The sequence below is a fragment of the Vulpes vulpes genome, chromosome 4, assembly GCF_048418805.1.
Source record: "Vulpes vulpes isolate BD-2025 chromosome 4, VulVul3, whole genome shotgun sequence".
Taxonomy (NCBI): Eukaryota; Metazoa; Chordata; class Mammalia; order Carnivora; family Canidae; genus Vulpes; species Vulpes vulpes.
The window spans coordinates 78,303,326-78,330,375 of NC_132783.1; the positions used below are offsets into that span (position 1 = coordinate 78,303,326).

Here is a 27,050-nt window from a genome sequence, read left to right on the forward strand (position 1 = left end):
TTTATGTAAATGAAATTAAAACCTCTGTTCATTAAAACAAAAACAAAACCCTGTATCCATATGAAATACTTATATCAGCTTCATTGATACTCCCTCAAAAGCTATAAACAAGCTACGTGTCCTTAAAATGGAGAATGGATAAACCATTGGTGGTACATCCATACTTTAAAATACTACTCAGCAATAATGAAGTACAAACTATTGATTAATATCTGCAACAAATAGATGAGTCACAAATGCTTTTTTTTTTAATTAATTTTTATTGGTGTTCAATTTACCAACATACAGAAAAACACCCAGTGCTCATCCCGTCAAGTGTCCACCTCAGTGCCCGTCACCCATTCCCCTCCAACACCCGCCCTCCTCCCCTTCCACCACCCCTAGTTCGTTTCCCCGAGTTAGGAGTCTTTATGTTCTGTCTCCCTTCCTGATATTTCCCAACATTTCTTTTCCCTTCCTTTATATTCCCTTTCACTATTATTCATATTCCCCAAATGAATGAGAACATACACTGTTTGTCCTTCTCCGATTGACTTATTTCACTCAGCATAATACCCTCCAGTTCCATCCACGTTGAAGCAAATGGTGGGTATTTGTCTCGGTGTCCATCGAAAGATGAATGGATAAAGAAGATGTGGTTTATGTATACAATGGAATATTACTCAGCAATTAGAAATGACAAATACCCACAAATGCTTTTTATGCAAACTGAAAAAAGACAGGCTCAAAAGGCTAAATAATATATGATTCCATTCATTGATATGACACTGGAAAAGGCAAAAGGCTAAATAGTATATGATTCTACTCATTTATACAACATTCTGGAAAAGCTGCTGTCAGGCATTAAGAGTAAAGGAGGATTTGACTTTAAAGGGATAGCATAGGGGAACATTGGGGGAAAGATATTACAAATGTTATGTATCTAATTGTAGTGATGGCTACATGACTATGCATTTGCCAAAACCCATAGAACTGTACACTAAAAAAGCAAATTTTAATACGTGTAAATTAAAATGAATTTTAAAATAAAAAAGAAACATCTCTCCTACCACTAAGCATTAAGGCAAAGTTTTACATTTTCTAAATGTTATAAACCAATGAAACATCATTTCACAGAGCACCATCTACAAACAAGATAACATAACTAAGTATTTAAGCCACAAACTAGGCTATAATTTTTCAAAAATTATATACAAGGCATAAAAAGGTGCTTATTAAAAGCATAAGTGGTTGGCCAGAATGTTGTTTACCACTTCTGAATAGCCATAAAATGTTTATAGATCGGTATACCTTTCACAAATAAAATGGAGTAAATTAATGCAAAGTTACCCTTCTAGCAGAAGCTGTCAAACTTAACACTTTTTGGCCAAAAGGGAATTTGTAACTTCCTGTTATGTTAAATTGGTTACTAAAGCCTGGATAAACCACCCCAAATGAGCTATTTACTATGATAAATACTGTTTTCCAACAAGAGGAAAAGAAGTGGCCTGGGAAGATAACTGCTGGGATTTTAATACACTCTCTGAAACACTCTGACACACTCTGCTAGAGAGAATAATTTAATATCAACCAGAATCCAAGCTCAAAATTCCATTTCCTAAAAAAGATCATCAAAAAAATCAATGCAATTTAATTCACCAAATACATATTCAATATTTATTTTATGTCAAGCACTCTGCTAGGCACTAGGTAGACATAGTTGAAAAAGAAGACAATATTTGCCTTTAAAGAATACACAGACTAGCACGAGATGGAGACATATAAACAATTACACACACACACAATAATTTAAATGTAATTAAATAAGCATGTTTGGGGTTAGAGGAAAAAGCAATAGTCTGCGTATTTAACAGAAAGCTTATCAACCAGATCCTAGGACCCCTCCAAACTTTGCCTTCAGTGATGAGTATAATGCTAACAGGGACAAATAGAAGGCTACATGGTTGAAAGAAGCCATTCCTTAATATTTACCATATCCCCATTACAGTTTTGAGAACAGTGAGCATGGGATACCTACATTGATATATTTATCTCCTTTACTTGGACAATTTTCTAGGTGGTGAAATTGCCACAGAAATTAGGAATAATATTCCAAAGTTTCTCTTTTCCAGCAGGTAGAAAAGTTCTAAGCAGTATATTCCCCTTCACTGAAACCTAAGATCCATTTGTTCAAAAAGAGAACAAGAAAAGAGACAGCCTTCTCATAGTCCATGACAATTCCCTGCAAGCTAACTATCCTACTCAAAATTAGTAGTAAGTCATGAGTGTCCAGTCTCCTCTGTGTGTTACCTATGGTCATAGATAACAATAATTCCAATTTACTACTTCTAGGAAGGTTGACTTTTGCCCCATGAATTAAACAAGCAAAAATGAGCATTCCAAAATGATAACAGAATTCCTATCATCCCCAATGTCCTCAAGTCCTTTCCCAAAACTTCTAACCTAACAGGTTATCCAGAGGACCCTTTTCCTCCCTTCTTTCTATCCTATCAATCCCTAATATTAATTCCAGGTATATGCAACATGGTCAACTGGCCGGAAAGAAATCACCAGAAACTGTTTAAAACAAAATGATGGGGAAAAATACAAGTGCCACATATTTTAGGGGCAACAGAATGTTTTTGAAATAAGAAAGATTTACTAGCTAGATCTGGGTTTGGATCCTGACTCTTCTGTTTATTAGCTCTATGATTTTACACAACTTATATATCTGAACATCAGTGTCCCCATGTGAAGTTAATTGGCTTGATTATTCTTGGGAATAAGTACTCTGCGGGAGTCATTCTCAAGCCTGCTCCACCCTCAGATTCTGTTTTCATTGATGTAGGAGTGCTTGAACTAAAAAAATAAAAGTTCCCCAAGGTATTCCACTATGCAACTCAGATGACACCCACTGGATTATAGTATTTGAGAGAACTCAAATTTGAGAGAACTTAATTCAGTACAACACTTAGCAATTTATTATTGTATCTTAAAAGTACCACTGAATTCATCCTATTATGCAATTTGCATGTTCTGAATGAATGCTACTAACGCAATAGCTAAATTCAGTATATGCTTGTCTCACTTGACAAGCAAATCATTTTTATCATCCATAACTACGGACTCTCCTAAAGGAGCAGAGAAAAATAGGACATATAAATTAAATGACTAAAGTTAATATATGCCAACTATAAAATGATGTAGATAATGGGATAACCTTCATACTGATTAAAGTCAGGTATCATGAGTTTTTTAAATATTTCCAGCATCAAGTACAGTACATGGAACTCAAGAAATACTCGTTAAATGAACAAAGGAATGCAATAAATTATTTCTACAGTAATTTACCAAGAGTGCCATTGTCCAAGACTATAGTGCAGGGGAAAACATTTTTTTTCTTTTTGTATATATATATATATATATATATATATATATATATATATATATATATATATTGGAGCTCAATTTGCCAACATAGAGCATAACACCCAATGCTAATCCTGTCAAGTGCCCCCCTCAGTGCCCATCACCCAGTCACCCCAACCCTCCACCCACCTCCCTTCCACTACCCCTTGTTTGTTTCCCAGTTAGGAGTCTCTCATGTTCTGTCACCCTCTCTGATATTTCCCACTCATTTTCTCTCCTTTCCCATTTAATCCCTTTCACTATTTTTTATATTCCCCGAATAAATGAGACCATATTATGTTTGTCCTTCTCCAATTGATTTACTTCATTGCACATAATACCCTCCAGTTTCATCCACATTGAAGCAAATGGTGGGTATTTCTGATTTCTAAAGGTTGGGTAATATTCCATTGTATACATAGAACACATCTTCTTTATCTATTCATCTTTTGATGGACACCGAGGCTCCTTCCACAGTTTGGCTATTGTGGACATTGCTGCTATAAGCATTGCGGTGCACGTGTCTTGGTCTTTCACTACATCTGTATCTTTGAGGTAAATCCCCAGCAGTGTAATTCCTGGGTCGGAGGGTAGTTCTATTTTTAACTCTTTGAGGAACCTCCACGCAGTTTTCCATATTGGCTGTACTAGTTCACATTCCTACCAACAGTGCAAGAGGGTTCCCCTTTCTCCACATCCTCTCCAACATTTGTTGTTTCCTGTCTTGTTAATTTTCACCATTCTCACTGGTGTGAGGTGGTATCTCATTGTGGTTTGATTTGTATTTCCTTGATGGCAAGTGATGCGGAGCATTTTCTCTGTGCTTGTTGGCCATGTGTAGGTCTTCTCTGGTGAATTTTCTGTTCATGTCTTTTGCCCATTTAATGATTGGATTGTTTGTTTCTTTGCTGTTGACTTGAATAAGTTCTTTATAGATCTTGGATACTAGCCCTTTATCTGATAGGTCATTTGCAAATATCTTCTCCCATTCTGTAGGTTATCTTTTAGTTTGGTTGACTGTTTCTGTTGCTGCGCAGAAGCTTTTTATCTTGATGAAGTCCCAATAAGTTAGTTCATTTTTGCTTTTTTCCCCTTGCCTTCATGGACGTATCTTGCAAGAAGTTGCTGTGGCCAAATTCAAAAAGGGTATTGCCTGTGTTCTCCTCAAGGATTTTGATGGATTCTTGTCTCACATTTAGATCTTTCGTCTGCTTTGAGTTTATCTTTGTGTATGGTGTAAGAGGATGGTCTAGTTTCATTCTTCTGCATGTGGATGTCCAATTTTCCCAGCACCATTTATTGAAGAGACTGTCTTTTTTCCAGTGGATAGTCTTTCCTGCTTTGTTGAATAATAGCTGACCATAGAGTTGAGGGCCCATTTCTGGATTCTCTATTCTGTTCCATTGATCTATGTGTCTGTTTTTTGTGCCAGTACCACACTGTCTTGATGATCACAGCTTTGTAGTACAACCTAAAATCTGGCATTGTGTTGCCCCTGGCTCTAGTTTTCTTTTTCAATATTCCCCTGGCAATTCGGGGTCTTTACTGATTCAACACAAATCTTAAGATTACTTGTTCCAACTCTCTGAAGAAAGTCCATGGTATTTTGATAGGGATTGCATTAAATGTGTAAATTGCCCTGGGTAACATTGACATTTTCACAATATTAATTCTTCCAATCCATGAGCATGGAATAATTTTCCATCTCTTTGTGTCTTCCTCAATGTCTTTCAGAAGTGGTCTGTAGTTTTTAGGGTATAGATCCCTTACCTCTTTGGTTAGGTTTATTCCCAAGTATCTTATGCATTCAGATGCAATTGTAAATGGGACTGGCTCCTTAATTTCTCTTTCTTCAGTCTCATTGTTAGTGTATAGAATTGTCACTGATTTCTAGGCATTGATTTTGTTTCCTGCCACACCACCGAATTGCTATATGAGTTATAGCAATCTTGGGGTGGAGTCTTTTGGGATTTCTATGTACAGTATCATGTCATCTGAGAAGAGGGAGAATTTGACTTCTTCTTTGCCAGTTTGAATGCCTTTTATTCATTTTGTTGTCTGATTGCTGAGGCCAGGACTTCTAGTACTATGTTGAATAGCAGTGGTAAGAGTGGACATCCCTGTCTCGTTCCTGACCTTAGGGGAAAGGCTCTCAGCGTTTCCCCATCGAGAAGGATATTTGCTGTGGGCTTTTTGTAGATGGCTTTTAAGATGCTGAGGAATGTTCCCTCTATCCCTACAATCTGAAGAGTTTTGATCAGGAATGGATACTGTATTTTGTCAAATGCTTTCTCTGCATCTATTGAGTGGATCATATGGTTCTTGTTTTTTCTCTTATTGATACGATCTATCACGTTGATTGCTTTATGAGTGTTGAATCAGCCTTGCATCCCGGGGAAAAATCCCACTTGGTCATGGTGAATAATCTTCTTAATGTATTGTTGGATCCTATTGGCTAGTATCTTGCTGAGAATTTTTGCATCTGTGTTCATCAGGGAGATTGGTCTATAATTTCTCATTTTTAGTGGGATCTTGGTCTGGTTTTGGAATTCAGGTGATGCTGGCCTCACAGAACGAGTTTGGAAGTATTCCATCTCTATCTTTTGGAACAGCTTTAGTAGAATAGGTATTGTTTCTTTTTTAAACGTTTGATAGAATTCCCCTGAGAAGCTATCTGGCCCTGGACTTTTGTGTCTTGGGAGGTTTTTGAGGACTGCTTCCATTTACCTTCTTGGTTATCGACCAGTTCAGGTTTTCTATTTCTTCCTGTTCCAGTTTTGGTAGTTTGTGGTTTTCCAGAAATGCATCCATTTCTTCTAAATTGCCTAATTTATTGGCATATAGCTGCTCATAGTATGTTTTTAAAATCATTTGTATTTCCTTGGTATTGGTTGTGGTATCCCCTTTTTCATTCATGATTTTATTGAGTCTTTTTTATTTTTAATAAGGCTGGCTAATAGTTTATCTATCCTATTAATTCTTTCAAAGAACCAACTTCTGGTTTTGCTGATCTGTTCTACAGTTCTTCTGGTCTCTATTTCATTGAGCTCTGCTTGAATCTATATTAACTCTCTTGTTCTGCTGGGTGTAGGTTTTATTTGCTGTTCTTTCTCCAGTTCCTTTAGGCACAAGGTTAGCTTGTGTATTGAGTTTTTTCCAATCTTTTGAGGGATACTTGCATTGTAATGTATTTCCCTCTCAGGACTGCTTTTGTTGTATCCCAAAGATTTTTAACAGTTGTATCTTCATTGTCATTAGTTTCCATGAATATTTTAAATTCTTCTCTAATGTCCTGGTTGACCCTTTCATCTTGTAGCAGGATGCTCTTTAACCGCCACATGTTTGGGTTTCTTCCAAATTTCTTCTCGTGACTGAGTTCTAGTTTCAAAGCATTGTGGTCTGAAAATATGCAGGGGATAATCCCAATCTTTTGGTATCAGTGGAGACCTGATTTGTGACCCAGTATGTGGTCTATTTTGGAGAAAGTTCCATGTGCACTTGAGAAGAATGTGTATTCAGTTGCGTTTGGATGCAAAGTTCTGTATATCTGTGAAATCCATCTGGTCCAGTGTATCATTTAAAGCTCTTGTTTCTTTGGTGATGTTGTGCTTAGAAGATCTGTCATTTGCAGAAAGTGCTGTGTTGAAATCTCCTACTATTAGTGTGTTATTATCTATGTCTTTATTTTGGTTCATAATTGATTGATATACTTGGCAGCTTCCACATTAGGGGTATAATATTCATGATTGTTAGGTTCTCTTGTTGGATAGACCCTTTCAGTATGATACAGTGTCCCTCTTCATCTCTTACTACAGTCTTTGGGATAATCTTTAATTCGTCTGATATGAGGATGGCTACCTCTGCTTTCTTTTGAGGACCATTTGAATGGTAAATGGTTCTCCAACCTTTCATTTTCAGGCTGGAGGTGTCCTTAGGTCTAAAATGAGTCTCTTGTAGACAGCAAATAGATGGTTCTTGCTTTTTTATCTAGTCTTAAACCCTGCATCTTTTGATGGAATCATCTAGCCCATTCACGTTCAGAGTTACTATTGAAAGATATGAATTTAGTGTCATCACAATACCTATTCAGTCTCTGTTTTTGTGGATTATTTCCTTGGACTTCCTCTTTCTTTTACAGGGTCCCCCTTGATATTTCTTGCAGAGCTGGTTTGGTGGTCACATATTCTTTCAGTTTCCACCTATCTTAGAAACTCTTTATCTCTTCTTCTATTCTAAATGACAGCCTTGCTGGATATAGTATTCTTGGCTCTTGGCTACTGTTCTTCTCATCTAGGACCCTGAATATATCCTGCCAAACCTTTCTGGCCTGCCAGGTCTCTGTGGAGTGGTCTGCTGTTGATCTAATATTTCCCCCCATATAAGTTAGGGATCTCTTGTCTCTCACTGCTTTAAGGATTTTCTCTTTATATTTGGAGTTTTCAAGTTTCACTATTAAATGTTGAGGTGTTAAATTTTGGGGGGTGGGGGGGAGGGAACCTCTCTATCTCCTGGATCTGAATGCCTGTTTTCCTCCCCAAGTTAAGGAAGTTCTCAGCTATGATTTGTTCAAATATGCTTTCTGGTCCTCTGTGCCTCTCGGTGCCCTCTCAAACCCCAATTATACGTAGATTCTTTCCTCTGAGGCTATCATTTATTTCCCTTAACCTTTCCTCATGGTCTTTAAATTGTTTTTCTCTTTTTTCCTCAGCCCCCTTCCTTGCCATCAACTTGTCTTCTATGTCACTCACTAGTTCATCTACCTCATTAACCCTTGTCGTTGGGACCTCCAGTTTGGATCGCATCTCATTTAATTGATTTTTAATTTTGGCCTGGTTAGATCTAAATTCTGCAGTCATGATGTCTCTTGAATCCTTTATGCTTTTTTCCAGTACCACCAGTAGCTTTATAATTGTGCTTCTGAATTGGCTTTCTGGCATAGAATTGTAATCCAAATTCTGTAATTCTGTGGGAGAGAGTACTGTTTCTGATTCTTTCCTTTGTGGTGAGTTCTTCCTTCTAGTCGTTTTGCTGAGTGCAGAGTGGCTGTATGAGCGGGCTAGTCAAGAATATCAACCACAACCTAAGTAAATTTCACCCTAGATGATTCTGACGAGGTCAGAGCAAACAAAGATCAGAACGAAATAAAGCAAAAGGACCACTAAAGTGAAAAACAAACTTTAAAACAAAGTAGTAAAAAATAAAAGGCTAAGAATCCCAAAGAAGAAGAAAAAAAGAAGAAGGGGTAAAAAAAGAATAGAAAAAAAGCAAAGAGGAAAAAGAAAAAAAGAAAAAAGAGAAGAAAAAAAGGGGGGGCCTGGGAGATGGTGGTGGTGACAACCTTGTAGTAGAGGGAGAATGTAGTCTACCTGAAGGGTCCTAGAGGGTGATCCTCTTGGTTCTAGTATATTAAGTCTGTATTAGAAGATGCTCAGTCCCAAATTTATATAAACCAGAAGTACTTGTAGTGGGCCCCAACATTGACTACGAAAACATAAACGAGATAAAAGAGGGGGTCAGAATGGGAATAAGGAATCTCACAGAATGAACCAGTACGGTATACCACTTGGTTCTGGGTGCATGCTGGTAATGTTTTAGAAGGTATTAACTTCTGCCATTGTAGAACAAAATGAGGCAGAGAAAACATCAAAACAAAACAAAACAAAAAAACATCTTGTATATCTCCCAAAATTAAGTTGAGTATGTTGAAGGGAATCTAGAAGTGGAAAATATACCTAAGACCTATAATTGTGTAAATATGAAAGTCAAAAAGGAAGAAACTTAAAAATGAAGAGGTGGTAAAATATTGTACTTAAGGTGGGAAAAGAAAAAGTTTGAAATTCATAGCATGATATAAAAACGAGTTGTACTGGAAAATGGAAGAGAAAAAGAAATAGGAGGGGTACCCTCTGGTTCTATATGCTGTAAATCCCTTGACTTCCCCTGGAGCTTTCCAGCACTGCTCAGTGGAGAACTTGCTCTTCCCCTGTCCTTCCAGCTGCTCTTCTGGGGGAGGGGCCTGCTGTGCTGATTCCCAGGTGTGTGCACCTGGGGGAGCTGCTCTGCCCCCCGCCGGGGCTGGGCTCAGTGGGAGCTGTTGACCCCGTGAGGCCCCTGTTCGCTGGCGGCCCCGGCCCTCCCAGGCACAGGGTGGAACAAGGAGGAACACCACCACTGGCCCGCAGCCAGCTCCCCAGCTCTGGGGTCAGCTCCCGCACGAACTACCACAGTCTCCCAGTCCGCACTGGCCTGGACGCTCCCAGGGCGGGGGCGCTGACCTGCACAACCTCGGGGCGCGCGGCGGCAGGAGCGTCCTCACTGTCCTGTGCCCTCCCAGCCTCCTCCCATCGGCGGGGGCGCAGGATAGTAGGCTGTGTCCCCCGTTGCCCTGGGGTCCGGGGCCTGCGCTGCTGGAATCACGCTCAGGGGCCGCGGGTCCCGAAGGCAGCAGGCGCAGCCCCTCCGCCCGAGCCCCCGCCTGACCCACCGGCTGCTCCCTGAGGCCCCGCGCCTGCGCGCTCCAGGCCTTTACCGCGCTCCGCCCACAGCCTGAGGCGCGTCTTCCCCGCGTCTTCCCCGGGCGCGCTTCCTCTCTCAGGGACTCCGGGAACCTGGAGGCTCCACCGCCCCTCCTGCGGCCCAGCGATTCTGCTCGGTTTCCCTGCTAATCGCTTTTCCGTCCGGGAAGAATCCAGTGCGGATTTTTAAAGTTCCCGCTTCTCGGGGGCCGGGCTTTCCTCTCCGGGAGGCTCACCACAGCCTTAGCCCGGCTCCTCGTGGCCCCTCCCCCGCTGGATTCCTTTTTTTTTTTTCGTCTTCCTACCTCGTTAGAAGCAAAAACGCTTCTCTCCGTAGCGTTCCAGCTGTTCTCTCCTTAAATCTCAAGTGGAATTCGTAAGTTTTCAGGATAGTTTGGAAGTTATCCTGGTAAGTGGGTGGGGCGGGGGGAGGTGAGGCACCTACTCCTCCGCCATCTTGCCCCGCCTTCTCCCGGAAGGCGTTTTTATTGGAAAAATTAGTCTCAGGCAGCTGCCCACCAAGGAATCTACTGTAACGGGCCTTTAATGAAGAAACCTGAACTTCGCTCTCAAGTGCAAATTAACCATCTCTTGGCATATCTAGTTAAACCTTTTGACCAGTAACCCACCTTTACCCCCATTCTTGCCCCTAATTCTGACCATCCTCCAAACTTGTTACAATAGTAATCAATGGGGAGCAAGACTTTCTAAAGCAAATTTCACTATTATTAGAAGCATTACAAAAGTCTTACTTTCTGAGTACTATATACCTGCTTAAGAGCTAATGAATGCACAGTATAAACCAAGGAAGAAAAAGTACATGGACCTACTCAACTGGATTGGCTAATGGGCTTGGGAGATGAATGAACTAACTGCCCGCATACCATTTCACATTCTCCATAATAATCCTACATGGTTGCTGCAGAATTTAGATTAAGAAAATTTATTGCTGAGTTTATTATTTTTTAACATCCTTTTTCTGAGCACCTAGCAACTAAAGTGATAAGTACTTTCAAACTTGCAAGGATAAATGTTGCAAGTATCTAGGTTGAATTACGAATTTGTGTATTTGGAGCTTGAATTATTCATTTACATTTTTTATTTTTTAAAGAGGAGAATAAACAAAACTACAAAGAAAGGAGATACTAAAAAAAAAAAATCTCATTGCTGTAGATTTAAAGCTTTTCAAGGGGGTAGGAAGCCAAAGGGCCTCTTCGGCAATAAACAGTAGATTTATTTGACTGTAGGGGAGCAGAACTGCCACCCCAAAACAGTCTCTGGCATAAGGATTATTTTAGGCTGATTATTTTTAAGAAACTGCAAGCCTAGGAGAAGCTCTGAAAACTAAGTAGTTATCCTTTCCTAACAGACATTTGCAGGTACAAGGGAAATCTCCATTTGTAAGAGTATCACCCTCTGGGACCAAGAAGACAGGGATAACTCTACATCTCCAGAAACTCCTATCAAAGGAGAAGACAATGACTTAAATCTGCATAACAACCTTACTCTTCTTTACAATACTTTTCCTGTCATCCCAAAACTGACTACTCAACCCCAACATCTTTTGGCTTTAGCTGAAAATGGTATTTCCTCCAAATACAGACAGATTACAGGAGATGTGCAGAACAAAGTGGGAAGAGTTGATGGTGAGGCTCTCACTCATCTGGTTTTCAGTACATTGCAAAGTATCATACTATATGCAGCCACAGGAAGTGAATTTACTGATTATAAATACCTAGTTTTCTCTAAACTAACCCCATACAATAGAAAAATGAAAAATTATTCTTGCAAAGAAACACTGTACTAATAATATAGGCACTAGAAATGATGGAGCTGTCACCTCTGCTGCTCCAGATGGAGCTCATCTCTGCTGGTGAGCTCTTTACCATCCATGATTTAATTAGACAAGTCAGGCAAAAATATCATTTTAATATTACTAAAACATGGAATGTCATCGACCATCTTTAATGATAAATATCCACTTGAGTTCATAGAGTACCTTGAGATATTATGTATTCATGAGGGAACAGAAAGCAAGCTTAGGGCAAAGCACAAGCTGGCACCCTACAATCCTCCCTGCCTGTCCCCCACTCCTGGGTGGAATATGTATGACATTCCTCAGGGCCCCCTGGCTGCCCTAAAACTAAGTGATGGGAACAAAAAAAAAAAAAAATGGTTAACTGATAGAGATCACAGTCCTGCAGGACATGAGTCTCTATCAGTTTATAATTGTCTTAGTGATTTACAAGAAAAAAATCATTCTAACCAATAACCTAACTTTCAGAAACCCATAGACTCAATTTCCTGGAGACTTAACATCGCCCTCCCCTCCAAAGTAATGTGTGAAACAAAGGCAGAAGGGAATGTAAATAAAATTTAATTTCCTTATAACCTGAAGCACATTGACAAATACTTGAGATAGACAGAGTATAACATTCCTCCAGGAAACTTCCAACTGTCTTAATGTTAATGACTTACCAGAGAGGAAAACCACCTTAGCTTGACAATAGCTAGGCCTCCAGTATCCAGAGTCTTTAGTATATGAAAGTCCTCTTGGAAACCTCCCTTTTTCCTTATCTGCCCCAACTCCCAAGTATATAATCAGTCACCCCTCACAACCCAGTGCTGTAGCTCTTTATGCCCATGAGTCCTGTCTCCATGCTTTAATAAAATCACTTTTTTGGGTACCAAAGACATCTTAAGAATTCTTTCTTGGCCATTGGCTCCAGACCCCAACAACACTATTCTAAAAGCACGTGATAATGACAGTACAAAGCTATTGTGATTAGCAAACCTTTTAAAAATGCTGCTTATTTCATCTTTATCTTATTCTTTACTTATGTTGTACTGTGTACATTCTCTATTTTTTTTAATTAATTTTTATTGGTGTTCAATTTACCAACATACAGAAAAACACCCAGTGCTCATCCCGTCAAGTGTCCACCTCAGTGCCCGTCACCCATTCCCCTCCAACACCCGCCCTCCTCCCCTTCCACCACCCCTAGTTCGTTTCCCCGAGTTAGGAGTCTTTATGTTCTGTCTCCCTTCCTGATATTTCCCAACATTTCTTTTCCCTTCCTTTATATTCCCTTTCACTATTATTTATATTCCCCAAATGAATGAGAACATACACTGTTTGTCCTTCTCCGATTGACTTATTTCACTCAGCATAATACCCTCCAGTTCCATCCACGTTGAAGCAAATGGTGGGTATTTGTCGTTTCTAATTGCTGAGTAATATTCCATTGTATACATAAACCACATCTTCTTTATCCATTCATCTTTCGATGGACACCGAGGCTCCTTCTCTATTAGTCCAATAGTATTGGGCCGGCAGGATCAAGGTGGATCGGGAGTCACCAACAAAATGGTGGCGGACTCCTCACCTTGTTGCCCCCACCTCAGAACTTTCCCATCACCAGAAGACCGCCTGAGGACATGTCATCAGGGGGGGACTGGACTTATGCAGGAAACCTGAACTGTACTTACCCAGACCCCATATATAAGGGCATGGGCAGTTATTGCCCCAGGCCAATTTCACCAATAATATGCCTAATACCTATCACCCCATACAGACACACAACCCCTTACCCCTCCTCTCTTAAAAAGCCTGCTTGCACTCCCCTGCATGTGACTTCCCCGGCCCACGACTTCCCCACTCTCTCCCTCCCCTGCAGGCCACAGAACCTCGCCCATCCCTGACAAATAGCATGTGTATATATAATTCATAGTGTACAGGGAGCCCAGACCTCCTTAGTCCCCAAAAGTCTTTCTGCCTTCTCTCAACCTCCACATCATCATCTAAAGTCAGACCATTCAAAAGATCTGTATCCTCCCTCCCTACAACATTCATAGCCTTACAACCTTGAAGACCATCAAGAATAATTCCATCAAGCTCTTCATCACCATAGGAAACCCTAAGTTTCTGGATTGTTCTTCATCACTAGATCTTTCTGATCTATGTATCCCCTTAATCTCATTCTATATTCTTATTCTCTACCCAGATTCAGAACCCATTATTAAACCATATCCTCTGGAGATGATAAAATCCTCATATATTCTATCTCCTCCTGAATATTATCACTATCTTTTTGTTCTAATTAAAACCCTGCTGGAGCAAGGAGTAATGCCAGCAAAACGGCTATACAGGTATTTCTTGTGCCCATCTCCTCCCAAAAACATCAATTTGAACAACTATTTATGAGTGAAAATACCATCACAAGAGCTAAGGATTCAAAGTGAGGAATTATAGCACCTGGATGAGGCACAAAAATAAGAAAAGATTCAATGAGAATGTAGGGAAAGATAGATTCACACTAGACCCTTCAGCCTTCCTTCAAGCCCAGGAAGCCCAGTATGGAAAGAGAAACCCTCCAAGAAACCCTTCCTGTGAGAAAACAAGAGTGAGGTGAACATCCAGTTTCACTGTAGACCCCAATACCAGCATTTCCTGGCACCAGGCTAACTCCTGCAGCCCTAGGTGGCTCTCCTGGACCCAAATAACTTCTCTATGGCCTCAGGCAGGCTTATACCAACCCAGACTCCTAGCCCACTCCAGCGCCTGCTGGCCCCAGTGGCCTCAGGTGGCTCCCACAGCATCAGGCTCCCATTAGTCTCCTATAAACCCAGTATCACAGTACACCCCGACACCAGACAGCTCCTATGGCACCAGACTCTCAGTGCACTCCAGTGAACCCAGGCTCCTAGCCCACCCCAGTGCTGGCCAATTCCTGTGGCTCTAGGTAGCTCCTAAGGCATAAGTCTCCCAGTGGGCTCCTACAGACCAGATTCCCAGCCAACCATGGCACAAGCCAGCTCCCATGTCACTGTAGCACTAGCTACAGCAGAACCCTGTAACAACCCCAGGTTGCTCGTGCAACCCTGGCAAGTTCAATGGCATCAGGCTCCCAAGGGGCTCCTGCAAGACCAAGCCTCCAGCATATTCCAGTGCTAACCAGCTCCCACAGGCCAGGTAGCTCCTGTGACTCCAGGCTTCTAATCACCTCATACAAATCCAGGCTTCAGGTAGGCTCCCAGCAACTCAGGCTTCCAGTTGAGCCAAGCATCAGGCCAACTATTGTAGACCCAAACTTTTGATCCACCACACACCAATATGGCTCTCATAGCTTTAGGCACCCAGCTCATCTCAGCCAGCTCATCTCAGGCCAGCACTCATGGACCTAGAATCTGGACTGGTTCCCATAGGACCCATATTCTGGGCCACCTGATCCCATGGCCCCAGCTTTGAGAACACCTAGGGACCTAGGCTCCCAGCCCATTCAACACCAGACCAGACCAGCCCATGGACCCAAACTCCAGGCTGAATCCATAGTCCCAAATTACAGACTGACTCCTATGCTCCAAGCTCCAGGTTTGCCCTAGCTCCTGTGGCTACAATCTTCAGGCTGACTCCTGAGAATCCAAACTCCAATCTCATCCCAATAATGAACTGGCCCACATGGAACCAGATGCTAGGCCCACTCCAGGGCTCCCTAGTGCCTGATTAGCTCCTATGGATCCAAGATCCAGACTGACCTATGCAGATCCAAGTCCTAAACCCATTACTGTGGGCTCAAACACCAGGCCCACCCTAGTGAACCCAGGTTCAAGGCCTGCCCCAGCAGACCCAGGCAACAGGCTGATTCCCATGTACCCAAGCACAAGGCCTGCCCCCTACTGATCCAGACAGCAGATCTGTTTACCCAAGAACTTAAGCAGTAGGCTCACCCACAGACAGCACCAAAGAGCCCACTCAGAATGTTGGATGGATTGACGAGTGAAGGCTTTGCATCCCAAAGCCATTTATAAAGAGTAGAAGTGGTGTCTACTTCTTCAAAGGTGCAGACAATGATGCAAGGCCACAAGAATCATGAAAAATCAAAGAAACATGACACCACCAAAGAAACTAATAAAACTCCAATGAATGACCTTAAAGAAATTAAAAACTAATAACTGTGTGACAGAGAATTCAGAATAATCCTTTTAATGAAATTCAGTAAGGGGGCACCTGGGTGGCTCAGTGGTTAAACATCTCCCTTCAGCTCAGGTCATGATCCTGGGGTCCTGGGATCAAGTCCCACACCAGGCTCCTCACAGGGAGCCTGCTTCTCCCTCTGCCTATGTCTCTGCCTCTCTCTGTGTGTCTCTCATGAATGAATGAATAAATAAATAAATAAATAAATAAATAAATAAATAAATAAATAAATATCTTTTTAAAAAACGAAATTCAGTAAACTACAAGAAAACACAGAAAACAAACTAAATGAAATTAGGAAAACAATGCATGAACAAAATGAGATGCTTAGCAAAGAAATCAAAACCATTAAACACATGTGCACATACACAGAGAGCAAGAAATCCTAGAGTTTGAAAAATACAATTTAAGAATTTGGGGAGCCTTAATAGCAAATTTGACCAGGTAGAAGAATTAATGAACCAGAATATAGTTAATTTAAAATCATTCAGTCAGAGAAGCAAAAACAAAAAAAGAATGAAAAAAAGCCTTAAAAGCCTTCATGAATTATAAGACATCATTAATAAAAAAAAAATTAAGATATAATTAAAAGAAACACTCTACACATTATTGGAGTCTCTGAAGGAAAAGAGAGGGGGAAAAGGAGCAAAAAGCTTATTTAAAGAAATAATGGTTAAGAAATTCCTAAATCTGGGAAGAGATTTGGGTTTTTAAGTCCATAAAGCTAATAGGTAAACCCACATCTAAAATTTTAACCCAAAACAATCCTTTCCAGGATGCACTGTAACAAAACCATCAAAATCAAAGACAAAGAATTTTATTTATTCATGAGAGACATAGGCAGAGGGAGAAGCAGACTCCCTCTAGGGAGCCCAATTTGGGACTCAATCCCAGGACTCTGGGACCATGACCTGAGTGGAAGACAGATGCTCAACCACTGAGCCACCCAGGCATCCAAAGGGCAAATGCCCAAACAGGGACTTGAACCCTAGGCCCTCAGATTAGAAATCTGATGCTCTACTGACTGAGCTATCCAGGCTCAGACAAAGAATTTTAAAAGCAGCAAGAGAAAAATAATTCCTCATATATAAGGGATCCCCTATGAATGCTGTGAGCAGATTTCTCAGCAAAAATCTTGCAGGCCAGAAAAGAGCTGGATGATATACATTTAAATTGCTGACAGAAAACTGCCAACCAAGTATACTTTACCCAGCAAAATGCCTTTGCCTTTCAGAAATGAAGGAGAAATAAAGACTTTTCCAAACAAACAAAACTTGATTCATCAGTTGAACTATGAAAGGTATGTAAGGTTACCATTGTCATCAAAGGAACAAAGGAGGCAAGGGATGCTGCTAAAACCCTACAATGCACAGAGCAGCCTCCACAATAAAAACTTACCCAATGCTAAATGTCAATAATGCTAAGGTTGAGAAACCCTGTCCTAATGAAAAGGATATTCCTCTGTCTCATTGAGAGGGGTCAATGACTAGCATATGTTAATTAGGAATGCTTTTAGCTAACAAAACCTGAAACAAATGCTAGTTTATTTTTCTGAAATCAAATTCATAAGAATGACTGCCTATAGTTGAATAGCATCAAGGGCTCATAGCCTCAAAGTTACAAGGTGACTACTACAGTTACAGGCATCACTACCACACTCACAGAAGAAAGTGGGGATAGGAGAGAAAGCAGTTGTGATAGCCACATCTGTGCCTTTTATCAGGAAAGCAAAACCTAACATCTCAGTGGGCAGATCTACCTTTAAGAAACTCTGTAGACAATTTAAAAAGTGGTACCCACTAATTGACCACTGGTCACATATTCTGCTTTAAGTTATGCTGTGGTTAGATATTAAGTTAGGGAGTAAACAAAAGAAAATGGTAAACCAAGTACCCTTCTTTCGTTTCAAACTAAAGAGCTCTCAATCAGAGACTAACAGTGAAAAATCTTAGAAACCCTCTTCAGTGAACACTTGGGAAAGCAGTTTAATTACAGAGAACAATCTCAGTAGTTGGCAGGAAAAACCATTCCTAACTTGCTGGGGTCCTTCAGAGATATTACAGCCTTGATAAGGGAAATTCAATATATGTCAAAGCTCAGAGATGTATGTTAGAGTCCATAGACCTTATGAATCTGTATAAAGCTGTCCCAGTCATTGGTATAAATACAAGACACTTTGACTTGCATTTAAAATGAAAGAAGCATGTTTGCAATGCAGTGCACAGATAAAAAGCCCTCATCCTCTAGAGAACCACATGTCCTAACCAGTCTAACATACTTTAATTTGGATTTCTGTATGGTACATAAACAATACAGACCCTGTTGAACATTATGGAAGCCCCAGTAGATATAATACATTAGGATTTTCAAATGGATCTAAAAAGATTCAACCTCTGAGAATGCTGCTAAAAAGAAAAACTTATGAATGAGAAAGTAAAATGTATGTACAGCAGCAAGTAGGGAGAGGAAAGAAGGTATCTATTAAGAAGGAAATAATGAGGGATCCCTGGGTGGCGCAGCGGTTTGGCGCCTGCCTTTGGCCCAGGGCGCGATCCTGGAGACCCGGGATCGAGTCCCACATCGGGCTCCCGGTGCATGGAGCCTGCTTCTCCCTCTGCCTGTGTCTCTGCCTCTCTCTCTCTCTCTCTCTCTCTCTCTGTGACTATCATAAATAAATTAAAAAAAAAAAAGAAGGAAATAATGAAAAGCCAGCAAAAGGGAAGTTTATCAGAGTAGGTAAAAGCTGTGACTAGTTGAAGTCTCTCCAGTCTTTTCAGTTTAGCATGTCTAAAGCAAAACATCATAAAGTAATTTCAGATTATAAAATCAAATTTCCCATCTTATACTTTCCAAAAACTTTTCTTTAGGCTGACATTCAATAACTAATTAAAGTATGGATTCTGGAATTTTTTGGATAAATTATACTCAACTTTTGAGAGCTGCTGAAGTCTGAGGTTCAAAATTTTGTTTCAAACTATTCCCTTTCTGCAAAAAAGGCTTATTTTATAAATCATATTATGCTCTTTAAAATTTATTTAGTTACTACCATAATAAGTAAGATAACAGAACAATTTATTTGGGGCATTATGGGCTATGAATAGGTAACTGAGCAATTATGAGATGAGATGCGGGTCAAATAATGGTCACCTGAAGCATTTCAGGTGTCATTCATCTTATATATTCTACTGTCATTTGCCCACAATGACATAGTTTCTTGGTGTCATTCATCTTATATATTCTACTGTCATTTGCCCACAATGACATAGTTTCTTGGTATATTTATGCACCTAACTTGCATCAACAATTTAAAAGGGACCTAAAAATATATGTCTAGTGTTTCTAAATATAAAATATAACCTTTTGTGAAAAATACTCACTACATACATAAATATATAAAATATTTTTCAAGTTGTTTAAGATTACAGTATAATACTATATTATTATAAATTACTATTAGCAAAATTGTTCTACCATTTTTCAACAAACATTCAAAGGCCACATTGAATAGTGAAAAGAACATAAACTAGAATTAGAATACCTGTGTTTCAATTCTGGTTCCAAGCTTGGGTAGTTCACTTAAAACTTTCAAGCCTCAGTTTCATCCTTTATTTATTATTTATTTATTTATTTATTTATTTATTTATTTATTTATATTTATGGTGGAGTTTTCTTGAAGAGAAATCTTTAAGAAGTTGCTTTCATATTCACTTTCCTTTTTTTCCTATGTAACTTTTTAGACACTCAGCTTAGCAAAGAAATCATACCAAGAATCAGAATCCTAAAACCTGTGTTTGGGATACCAAATAACAAATCCATTAACATGATCTCACAATACCTGTTGTCTCCTCCATTTCTATATTCAGAATTTCCAAGAACACAAACTTCATGAAGCAATTAATTCCCCATTTTGTTTCAGAATATTTCACAGATATGAATTGGAAGTCTTTAAAGTATTTTAGGTACACAGACAAATATTTCAATTTCTTCTCTATAAAGACACTGAAATTTCAAGGGTAAATGTCTGCATAACAAAATGAAAGACTTTCATATAACTTTTAGATTTCAAAGCTATACAATGTGTAAGGCGACTAAAATCCAGACTTGCCTAGGGTCACAAGGCAATTTAGTGGCAGAACCTGGTCTAGAAATTCAATCTCCTGCTTCTTAAGAACTTTGAAGTATGCATTAACTGTCCCTTATACTCTAATCCAAAGAACTCTATTGCATGCTCCATATCAAGAACTAGATTTCAGAAGGCTTTGTTCCACAGCCTTCTGAAAACAAAAAAAGAAGTTTAATAATCCCTTGAGATGTGTTTCTCTTCCTCTATGAACCGTAATTCTAACAAAGTAAAGTCAACAGTTACTTCATAAACATCTAAAAAGTGTAAAGCATTCATGGAAGATGCAGCACAAAGCTTTAGCTAAATGTATCACTGCCTCCATGTATCACTACCCTCCTCCTTGCCATCATTCATATAAAAAATATTACATCTTTATCTATTATCAGCTATCCGTGCTCTCTCTGCCTTTGGAAATTACATGCACAACATACATATGAAAATTCTACAGATTCACCATTTCCATATAATCAGGAACTGCAAGCATTGGTTGTTTTCTAGAATTGAAAACATGCGCTCAGAAATAGCATCTCTAGCCCTTTTTGATATGTGAGGTCCTGTCCATTATTCATTGCCCACTGCTTTGTTTTCTTTTTTTTCCCTTTTCTGGTAGGATCAATTGGAACAATATTGCTTTCCAGCTGTGATCTTATCCATCATATTCACATCTTCATTGGACATTCTTATGGTAACTACTTTAATACTTCAAATTTTAAGCCATATCCAATGACAAATAGATCATCAAAAATAGGCCTTTCTCCACAGAAGCTGCTCCACTGACAATTCATCAGAAGCCAATATTAGTTTCTTTCATACAAACTTGTTAGTTAGCTTAAACATAACTAAGGAACAGAAGTTTTTCTCAGTTAGCCAACTCCCTAAAGCATTCCAAGTCTCTGAAGCTTTCCAGGATGTTTTGTCTAGTTAATTCTTGAAACGTTTACTAAAAACAGTGCAATAATTTCCGTAATCAAATGATCCCTTCTAGTACAAAACCCGAAGTACTGAATCCTACTAATCATAGTGCTCACATGGCACACTGAATAAATTTTTAGTGAAACTGCATTTATTTATCAATTTCTTGCCAATTTATTTTTATCAATTTGTTCTATTAATTTTTTAAAAGATTTAAAGCAATGTGTGATAAACACATATATAAAATAGGTAGAATTAAAATAAGAATAAACTAAAAGTCAGCTAATAAATGTATATGATAGCAATTATATTAGAAAAACTTAGCAAGTATTCAAGGCTTAGCCATGAGCTTCCTGGCTATATAGCTCTCACCACCTGCTAACAGTGGAACCATTTGTTTTTAACTACATATATATTTACATGTATATGCCTCCATAAAAAGACAGTGCAGTGTAATGGCAAAAGTATAAACTTATCATGTAAGTCTTGAAATTTTATTCCTTACTTAGTCTTAACATCACATTTTTTAATAAATTTAACTTTTTTAATTGTCCCTATTTTTTAATGTACCAGATGATTATTTAAAGTATGTTTCTAAACAGGAAATATAATGTTCTCTTTCATTTATTCACTTATTTATTCAACAGGGATATGAAGGAAGTTAACTTGTTCAGGACTTACCCCAACTTTACCTGAATTTTATTATTATTATTATTATTATTATTATTATTATTATATTAATCCTCACAACAGTCCTAGAAAGAAACTATTACGTTATCCATTTTATGGCAAAGGAAACTAAAATTCAAAGGGATTAGATCATACTGATAAAGAGCAGAATTGAGATTTCAATTCATTTGCCTAAATGCAAATTAATATTCTCACCACTACATGACTTAGTCTCAAAAGAAACACTACTAATCATTATTTGGCACCAAGGACCAACTTAGAAGATAATACAGAAACAGAATCAGAACTAGAATATTGTGTTGAACTTTAAGGAGTTTATGCTTCACTTAACCTCACTAACCTAACTAGAGCTATGGCAGATATATCTTGGGACTTAAATGACTAGTTAATAATAAATTCAAACAAGTAACTAGCCATACTGAGTTCTGCTAAATAGCAAAGCATTTAAAACATTAAATATAATGAATAAACCAAAGGTAAGCAACTTCTAACATCAAACAGTGATGTTCACTAAAATCTGAGGTGTAGACAATATGGAGGTAAAAATGATCTGTAGTGTTTTTAAACTTTTTCCTCCAGACTCCTGGAGAATTTCTGTTCTATCTAATGTCAGACCAGCTTTCCTGATTTACTTCTAAGTCAGGATTAATGCTTTAATACTAAGAACCTCTAAGTGATTCCTTACTGTTTGCACCATTAAATTCTACAGAATTAAGATAAATCCACACTTATGTAAGAGACATCGCTATTTTGTTCCTCACCATTATTTATATATTTATACATCACCTTGCACCAGAAAAGATATAAAGTGGTTTATAAGGATACATAAAATACAAATTACCATAAATTAAAAGTTGGTTGAAATAAAAATAAAAGTGAAGACAAAGTGCACTGCACATCATCGTAGTAGGCCACAAATTTGGCTCTTGTCTTCTTAGTAGCCAACCTGAAACAGGAAAACTTATTACTTACAGGATTTATAATTTCAAGGGATTTTTTTCATTGCTTAAGAAAAATACAGTTAACCTTGGTATTAAGATATTCTGGTGAGTTCTCTAAGATATCTTTAAAAACATATGTGAGCTAACAAAACAACTATCTTCATTCTTCACTTACACGATACATGCAATATTTTCATAGATCTGGTTTTTATTGTTCCAGGAATAAAAGAAAGAATATTGAGTTATATGTTTATAATTCTCTGGATCCTCTAAGAGAACAGATTATTGTTTGTGTAACAAATTCCCAGGCCCTCCTCCATTACACAGGCTCAAACTATAGGAGAATTGAAATAGGTCCCTGAGGCTGGATTCATCTATTTAAACAAAACTCTGAGCTAGAAAGGAAAGGGAAGAAATATAGGGGGCTTGTATGACCCAGGTTAGAAAAAGAGCTTTCTGGGAGTTTACAGAAATTCTGTAGCTGCTATATGGAGATTTTGAAAATGTAAGAATGAGAAATAAATATTTAAGAAAGCTTTACTGTGTTATATACAATTATTCCCCTTTGGCTGTCTTATAAAGCAAAATAGTAAAGATTTAGATTTCCTTTCATTTATTTTTGATGCGACTTTGTTGGGTTTTTTAAATATGATATGCTACCATTTCAGGGTTATGAGATGGCTAGCTTTATGTAGCTATATTCTAATGACCTCAGTATAGAATAATAGCATCCCAGGCCTCCTGTGGTTCCAACCATCTGCCCACTGTCTCACAGTAGAGGAGAAGGGACTTCTCCATCTGTCCAGAATTCACTTATGCAAGAATGAGACTTTTTAATTTTTTTAAACCCAAGTTTTCTTTCAGAAACTACAAAGAGCATAATGGGGAGATTTGAACCCAAAAGAGCACTTCCACTGAATATATAACCTTTGCGGTATCTCAAATTTTTAACAGACCCAGAACCTCTGGGTTCTATGTGAACACCTATGGGTAATCACATTTTTTTAAAAGATTGATTGATTTATGATAGACTAGAGAGGGACGGGGCAGAGAGGCAGAGACACAGGAGGAGGGAGAAGCAAGTTCCATGTCGCGAGCCCGACGTGGGACTCGATCCTGGGGCTCCAGGATCGCGCCCTGGGCCAAGGGCAGGCGCCAAACCGCTGAGCCACCCAGGGATCTCCTGGGTAATCACATATTGATTACAGTAGTAGTTTCCAGTTTTTTTCACACTTATAGAATAAAGTTTGCACTATTATCTTTTGATTATAAAAATTCACGTGTATTGTCAGAAACACTAATTTAAAGGAAGAAGGAATAATATATTGAACAGTTCTCCAACTCCCCATACATCCTTCCTTCTTCCCCACCCCATTCTTCTAAACCAAGTCTACAAGTGCAACTTAAGCATTCTGAGCTCTAGGCAAGATAGTTTTGTTCAAGAACTGCATGCCCATCAAAGGTCTGGCAATAAGTGTGGTACCATAGTTCCTGGAGGGGACAAACCATGCAAAGTCTCAAAATGAGACCATAGGGAATATTAAAGCAGAAGTCTCATAACCATGCAAGTGGACTCTACAGGCCTCTGTAGCAGAGCCTCCTAGGTGTACTCAAGGCAGTAAGGAGATATTTAAATCATATACAAAATGGAAATAATATCAACTGACATGACTACGTCTCCAGATTGTTTTGCAGATGTGAAGATAAAATGCAGAAAATAGCACTCAAGAAACTGTAATGTATAAGTACATGATAATATGATAATGTTATAACTAACTTCCAAATTAAAAAATATTACTTACAAACTGGGTGTAGCATTAACCCTGTTTATGAATATCTAAATTGCCATGCACTGAAGAAAAGGTGTTTCTAAAAATATATAACAACTTATGTGGAGATTTTTGAACTAAAGCATGGGAGCTCTTTTTATATCCAGACTTTGAATTTTATCTCATTTATTTATGTTCAGCCCTGTACTCAACTATTGGAAATTCTTCTGAGCAGAAATAAATCTTTCCTTATACATCCTGACCATCACACACAGGTCTCAGACTCTATATCCACCTCCATGTCCATCTCCTCCTGCTGTTCAACAACCATCCTTCCTGCCTTCTCTTTAGACGGCAAAGCAAGCCTTCCTCATATTCTTTTACCTTAAAGTCCCATTTTAATATTTGTCTGAACTGTGTTGAAGCACTTCATGAAACATCAGCCAAAACAGACTATGACAAAATATCCCAGGAGAAAATGAGAAAAAGTAAGAGAAAGAGCATGAGGAACATCTTAAAATACTACACAGAAAAAAGACAGAAGAAGGACTAATACTTTAATCTTAGTGATCCTGGTATATGTTTTAAAAAATGTAACAATAAATGAAATATGAGAGGTTTCATTTATTTATTACTAAAATTCTGAGAATGATAAACGTAGGAAATAATGCCTGTTACCAATTACCTAATACTAAGTAACTTAGGGAATCTGCCCACAGCATTAACATGAGTTCCATGATAATGTTAATCTTAGAACAAACCTAAATTTATTTTTTGTTCATTCCAGTCTGACCCAAACCACACAAAATCTTCACAACAGTGAAGCATTTGCTTGGAGCTCATTCCAAAACTTTTACCCTACCTACCTATCCTCCGTTAAGTCATCCATAAAGTTCTGACCTGCAACAGGAAGCCTATTAGCTAAATCAGTATGGGAGGTAGGCACAGCTGTCAAAAACAGCTCATATCAGTACTGGAAAATATATAAAATCTTTCATAAAATGGAAGATAGCATGGATATCCATAAGAAGCATGCTTGCTTTGAAACATGCCTTAGGAAACTTAGCAGTACCTACACAGAATTACTTTCTGGCAAGGAAAAAGTAATTCTCAAAATCTTAAAATATTCCTGCACAATACTAGCTAAGGTCATGTATGACTTAGTATATCTGTATGACTTAGCCAGCTGTTGCATTATAATATCTATATTAGAATGATGATTCTCACCTGTAGGATGATAGTCAACATGATTCTGATTACTAACTCAAATAAAAATACAGGGAGGGAACATCAAGTATCCATAAAAAATTGTTTACAGCAACTGTAGTTATTCAAGTTATTTCTAGAGAAAGCCTATCCCCTGGGCCAATGTTTCTGTGGCATTTTTTTTTTATTACTACATATCTCAAAAGTGCCTTTCATGCTCAGCAGGCACATAATAGGCAAAGAACTGATAAATTGGAAAAGCTATCATAAGAATATAAATCAAAAATTCTATAAAATTTGGCTTATGTGCCCAAACATGTCAAAAGTATGATACACTGTATCAGTTATTCACTACCAACAAAAAGGAAACTTGAAAGCATTATATTTTAATCCTAATTTTTACCCACGTAGATTTTCTCCTTTATCATATTTATCTTAATATTTATGTGCAGTATTTCCCCCAAATATATATTTTATTAGTATCTTTCCCTTAAACATGAAAAAAGTCATAGCAATTTCTTTTCACATACAAAAACTTGTTCAGTAAAAAATATGACCAATTAAAGTTACTTCTCTAAAAATAAATCTAGTTCTTAACCAGAAGCTAATGATGCTTAAAGGAAATCTCTGCAAGTTGACCATCAGATGGGACATCTCTCCTAGACTGCAACACAAGGAGAAACTGATGAGAAAAATCAAAAATATTGTTTGTTAGGAGAGGAGTATAAGGGACACCACAGGAAGAAGCCATTTATAATCATTTTCTTCTCCACATAATTTAAAGCTGTGGACAGGGAGCCAAGTGATGGCAGGGGATACACCTCCTACTAAGTAAGAATTAAGATAACCAGCTCTAATATAAGCAAAACAGAACTAATTATTCTCATAAATTCCCTTCAGAGTGTTAACACAAAACATGAACACTATGGTGCTGACAGCAGGAGGCAGGGAAAATTTAGATCCAGCACTTTTCCTTAAAGTTAGGTTAGCATATCATAGTAAAATCTATATTGGAAGAGTGCAAAAAGAACTAGACAGAACATGATAGAACAAGTTTGGGACTCTGAAAGCCAAGAAACATTTTCAGATTATAATGACAGAAATTCTAAATGATAAGTTATATTCATAACAGTAGCTAAGTTTTTTTAAACATTTACATTACATCTATTATTCAATTTAATCCCCCAACAACCTATGTGAATCAAATTATTTCTCTATTTTACAAACAAGGAAGCAGAAGATTTCAGAAGGACCTCAAGGATACATCTAGTTTAATGGTAGAGCCAGAAGTATTAGTTTCCACTTCAGAGCTCATTTAAATATATTAAGATGCCTATATTTTTAATATGATGAAGTAACAGTGATTTTTAAACTATTATTGTGATTTTAAAAATCAGAAAATTATCTAAAGACAAATATCAACATTAATTTGCATACATCAGAGAACATCCAAAATAAAATATTAAATGAGATACTTCCAGCATTTGACTTGTAATTTTAAAGATGCTATCACTAATACATTATTATCATCAT

The 27,050-nt window shown here is 38.3% G+C and overlaps 2 protein-coding genes and 1 non-coding gene across 8 annotated transcripts in view; 1 reads left to right on the plus strand and 2 right to left on the minus strand.

Annotated features, from left to right (window-relative positions):
* CTNNA3 (catenin alpha 3) overlaps positions 1-27,050 on the minus strand; it is a 1,674,060-nt gene that overhangs the window by 1,352,171 nt on the left and 294,839 nt on the right. The gene's annotated exons all lie outside the window — the stretch shown is intronic.
* The window catches only part of LOC112910559 (ubiquitin-conjugating enzyme E2 N-like), a 153,751-nt gene that overhangs the window by 111,729 nt on the left and 14,972 nt on the right, over positions 1-27,050 (plus strand). The window contains exon 2 of the mRNA XM_072755134.1: positions 11,272-11,548. Coding sequence (XP_072611235.1) covers positions 11,272-11,548 — 277 coding nt within the window. The remainder of the gene's footprint in view (positions 1-11,271; positions 11,549-27,050) is intronic.
* On the minus strand, positions 16,843-16,915 carry TRNAR-UCU (transfer RNA arginine (anticodon UCU)). Its single transcript has one exon. It is a non-coding gene; the product is annotated as a tRNA-Arg (tRNA).